The following is a 3,101-nucleotide window of genomic DNA, read 5'->3' as shown; positions in this document are numbered from 1 at the left end:
ACGTGCAACAGACTTTCCGAAGATCTCTGCTAACATCGCTGGTGCTCAGGCTTACAAACATCTCAACACCAGCCTCGTTACCCAGCATCCATCGTTTCAGCAGAGTCCAGGAGAATATAGTCACTGAGAATGTGGTTTATGTGGTTAGGAACTAGCCTACATGTCAACCCAAAGTCCTTAAAATAATGTAAACTTTGTCGATGCCAAATTATGTAGGATTTTCTGCAGCACTTAATATGGGATCTTATGTGGCCTTTTAAGAAAATGCAGACTATGTCCAGCAAGCAAGAAGCTTCAAACTCAACCATGACTTCAGTGGATGAATTGTGCTTTTCCACTATAACAAACCTGACCATGAAACTCATTGTCTATACCCTCATCTCCCTGCTCATCCTCATCACTTTAAGTGGAAATGTATTGATGGTGATCTCTATTGCTTACTTCAAGCAGCTCCGCTCATCGACAAACTGTTTCCTCCTCTCGCTTGCAGTGGTTGACTTCTTGGTTGGAGTCATGGTGATGCCTTACAGCATGATTCGAACGATTGAGGGATGCTGGTATTTTGGCACCATCTTCTGCTGGTTTCACTCTAGCCTGGATGTCATGTTTTGTGCAGCATCCATTTTGCACTTGAGTTGCATTGCATTTGACAGATATTACGCTGTGTGCAACCCCCTGCTCTATATATACAAAATGTCTGCGCAACGCATAACTGCACTCATTGTCGCCTGTTGGATTGTCCCTTTGTTGATATCATTGGGACCAATATTGCTTGGACTTCATACAATAGGTATTGAAAGTGCACAACCAGACAGTATGTGTGCCATTTCACTGAACAAAGTATATGTTGTCTGCTCATCACTCATTTTATTTTACCTGCCAATGATCCTCATGCTTGCTGCCTATTGGAAGATTTACAAAGTTGCACGGAAACAGGCTTTGCAGATACATGCTATAGAAAAACACACAAGCATGCCCACTACTAACAATGACCCAAAGCGAAAGCCAAGGCATTTCATGAAAAGCGAAGGAAAAGCAGCAAAAACTCTTGGAGTGATCATAGGCATTTTCCTAGCTTTTTGGGCACCCTTCTTCACAGCAAATATCATTGACCCATTGATTGGGTACAGGACAGGAGCAGTGGAGTGGGAAGTGTTTTTTTGGTTGGGATACGTGAATTCAGCAATAAACCCCATATTGTATGGACTTTTTCACAGATCTTTTCGCAGGGCTTTCCTCATTGTAATTGGTGGCAATATCTGCATGGCAGGATCTACACCAAATCTGGATCTTTCTATTGAAAAGCGGGAGGTTAAGGACACTATCAACAATCAAGTACACCCTTAACATGGCCTCTGATAAACTTAAGCTGATCCTGAACTTTTAATGTTGATATGATTAGCTCCCTTGATTCTAGCATATTTGGAAACTCACCACGTGCCTCAGTGATGTGAGGGAAAATTAAAGGAGCAACAGTCAGACACTGAAGCTAAATGTTCTACTACTGACATCTATATTTCACTGCTTATAAATAGGTATGAAAGGTGATTTAGGAGTTCTGCTAATTGCTAGGTAGGTGGTTCTAGATTATGAACAAAGCTTGTGGGTGAAGAATACATCTGTAAGAGGCCTGAGATTGTAGTCCCTTTGAGGATACTGGGTCTTCACATTATGTCAGAGTGGAAGTAAAAAGTGTAGGCAACACTCATTTTAGGTGAGAATTTGTACTAGAACCTGTTACCTTAGTTGGAGAAACCTTATAATCTTGATGTGTTTTTTCTGCAGCTGTACTGCAGTTCCAGTACAGAGGTTCTATGTTTCCTCCAGGTGTGGGAGTGGAGACCATACCAATGGATTCTTAGGAAACTTGATAGATGTATCTTGGCACCTACACAACAGTAGGGTGGAGTGAACAGATAGGGTTTTACTAGCCCTTCCCATGGACTATTACTCAGAATGATTTACCTTGATTGCCTGCTGTTTCGGCGAGCGTGGCCGATGAAGCTGAGTTTTTTAATTTTTATTGTTGAGGTCATTTAAAAAGAGAAATGATTTATAAATTAGTTGGTGATGCTGGTGAGGGTGTCTAAGTCTTTCGTGAGTGTGTCATTCAGGATAACCTTGAAGGAGACTGGATGTTGCTTAGCAGGCTTGAGTGCCACTAGTGAGTGGGTTTCATGAGATTGATGGAGAATGGAATAATAAAATGATCTGCCCAGTCGAGTCGTACTGGTATAGATCTCAAGGATGAAAATGGAGACAACATAGGATTTAAGGGTATGCCTAGGAAATATTATGATTCTTGGATGTTGTGTGGAATGTTGAGAGTACGTTTTTAATTGTCCAGATTATGGGGACATCTATAGGTTGCCATCTCTGAGGTGCACTGTTAGACATGCAATTGTTAGTGTGGTATTCCCCAGACTTTTTGCCATGACTCCACTGTTTTTTTAACACTTTTTTGTTGCCATTAGGACTCTGTGCTCTTCAACTGTAGTAACTAGTGGTAATGTGCCTGTGCTCTTTCCTTAAAACATGGTAAAATGTTGGCCTACACCTGATTGGAACATTTAATTTTCTTATACATCCCTAGTAAATGGTACAATGCACATCTGTTACTCAGTGTCAAGATACCTTTGTGGGTGAACGTGCGCTTTACAGATACACATAATGCTATGTTATGTTTTGTTTTGTTATGTTATGTCACTACATGTGCCCTCGGCATGTAAACTAAATGCTGCTAGTGGGCAGCAGCAATCATTTTGTCACCAAGTAAAGTAGCACTGCAAAATTTGTCCCAGGTGGGCCACTGCAGCATCTAGTGCAGTTTTGAACTGCCATTCCAATCTGGCAAAATAAACCTTTTATCAGGCTTAAACCTTCTTTTTTGATAGTTAAAGTCAGCACTAAAGAAGGTCCTAACCTGCCAGAGAGCTATGTGCATGGTATTTAAAAATTAGGACATGTGTATTTAAGTTTCACATGTCTTTACGGTCACAAGCTCCTAAAGTTGTTTTACACTCTTGTAAGGCTACCTCTCCCATAGACTAACACTGGGTTACCTCATTACACTTAATAAGTGATAACTTCATTTTCGGACT

At 40.9% G+C, this 3,101-nt stretch overlaps 1 protein-coding gene across 1 annotated transcript; it reads left to right on the top strand.

The window, feature by feature from the left end:
* The first annotated feature begins 306 nt into the window (after positions 1-306).
* Positions 307-1,347, top strand: LOC144821681 (trace amine-associated receptor 1-like). Its single transcript, XM_078678903.1, has one exon. The coding sequence runs from the start codon at positions 307-309 to the stop codon at positions 1,345-1,347; it is 1,041 nt and encodes a 346-aa protein (XP_078535029.1).
* The last annotated feature ends 1,754 nt before the right edge of the window (positions 1,348-3,101 follow it).

Source organism: Lissotriton helveticus, chromosome 2_2, assembly GCF_964261635.1.
Source record: "Lissotriton helveticus chromosome 2_2, aLisHel1.1, whole genome shotgun sequence".
NCBI lineage: Eukaryota > Metazoa > Chordata > Amphibia > Caudata > Salamandridae > Lissotriton > Lissotriton helveticus.
This window is presented reverse-complemented; position numbering and strand designations above follow the sequence as displayed.

Bases quoted from the DNA above. Each gene is read 5' to 3' on its own strand.
- LOC144821681 (XM_078678903.1), top strand. From the start codon at position 307: ATGACTTCAGTGGATGAATTGTGCTTTTCCACTATAACAAACCTGACC.